We start from the raw sequence: 1,023 nt of genomic DNA on the forward strand, positions 1-1,023 counted from the left end.
AATAAAGTAGCTAACAGAATAAGAAAAGGTTTTCAGAGTTAGCAAAAGAAGGGAAGTCCGGAATTGAGAGTTTGATGTTTAGATGCAATAAAACCTGAAGTTGCTGATCATGGGGAATTTACTGATGCAAGCAAGCCAACTGAATAGAAACTGATACAACTTACCCTATGCTCAGTATTCAATTGCTTGGACAGTCACAAAAGTAACATTTAATCAAGATAAATATACAACAATGAAATGAAAAAAGTTGCACTAACATTTGAAATTAACCACAATATATTACTTTTAAATTTATACACATTTATTCAATAGTTGTCTTTTAATGATAACCCTCTTTCCAAAGATGAAAATGCAAGTAAAAATAATATAAACCAAATGCCATTATAATAATAGCAACAAATGCTGAGCATCTGAAGCAGGTATCTGTTGTTTGTTTGTGTTTAATCATTTCGATGCTAAGTATTGGCTTGAATGTTCTGGACAAAAATTGGATGACTCTAATAGACATGATTATTGCAGAACAACAGCAACAAAATTTATTTTCAATCTATAACATTCACTTTGAATATATGAGCCTTATTTATAGCCTCTTTTATTAAAACTAGAGGAAAAAGTTGAGGGATTTTAGATGTGAACTATTTGCTGAGCCCTATTGTATCTCCTCAATCCAAGAAAAAAGGTATTAAGAGCCCTCTCTACAAAATTCAAATGCTAGGTTCTTTGTCATTTATTAGTTTAGATTGAAGACTAAGGAGAGTGATTGCTTTCATTATACCCAATTCACAGTAGTAAATATTTCAAAAGATATATAAAAGGGAATCTATATTAATACATTTAAATGCAGTCTCAGAAAATTCTACTCATTTTATCATGTGACATAGAATTTCACCCAGGCCAGAAGTTAATATTGATTGCCTTCTTCAGAGCTCCCTTCACATCCTTATTTCTCAAACTGTAGATCAGTGGGTTTAACATAGGAATCACAACTGTGTAGAAAACAGAGGCCATTTTGTCTGTGTCCAT

At 31.7% G+C, this 1,023-nt stretch overlaps 1 protein-coding gene across 1 annotated transcript in view; it reads right to left on the bottom strand.

The window, feature by feature from the left end:
• Positions 1-885: 885 nt before the first annotated feature.
• Positions 886-1,023, bottom strand: part of LOC116091703 (olfactory receptor 1044-like) — an 887-nt gene continuing 749 nt past the window's right edge. Inside the window, exon 2 of the mRNA XM_031373224.1 lies at positions 886-1,023. Within this exon, the coding sequence (XP_031229084.1) occupies positions 886-1,023 (138 nt within the window).

This window comes from Mastomys coucha, unplaced genomic scaffold (genome assembly GCF_008632895.1).
Source record: "Mastomys coucha isolate ucsf_1 unplaced genomic scaffold, UCSF_Mcou_1 pScaffold15, whole genome shotgun sequence".
NCBI lineage: Eukaryota > Metazoa > Chordata > Mammalia > Rodentia > Muridae > Mastomys > Mastomys coucha.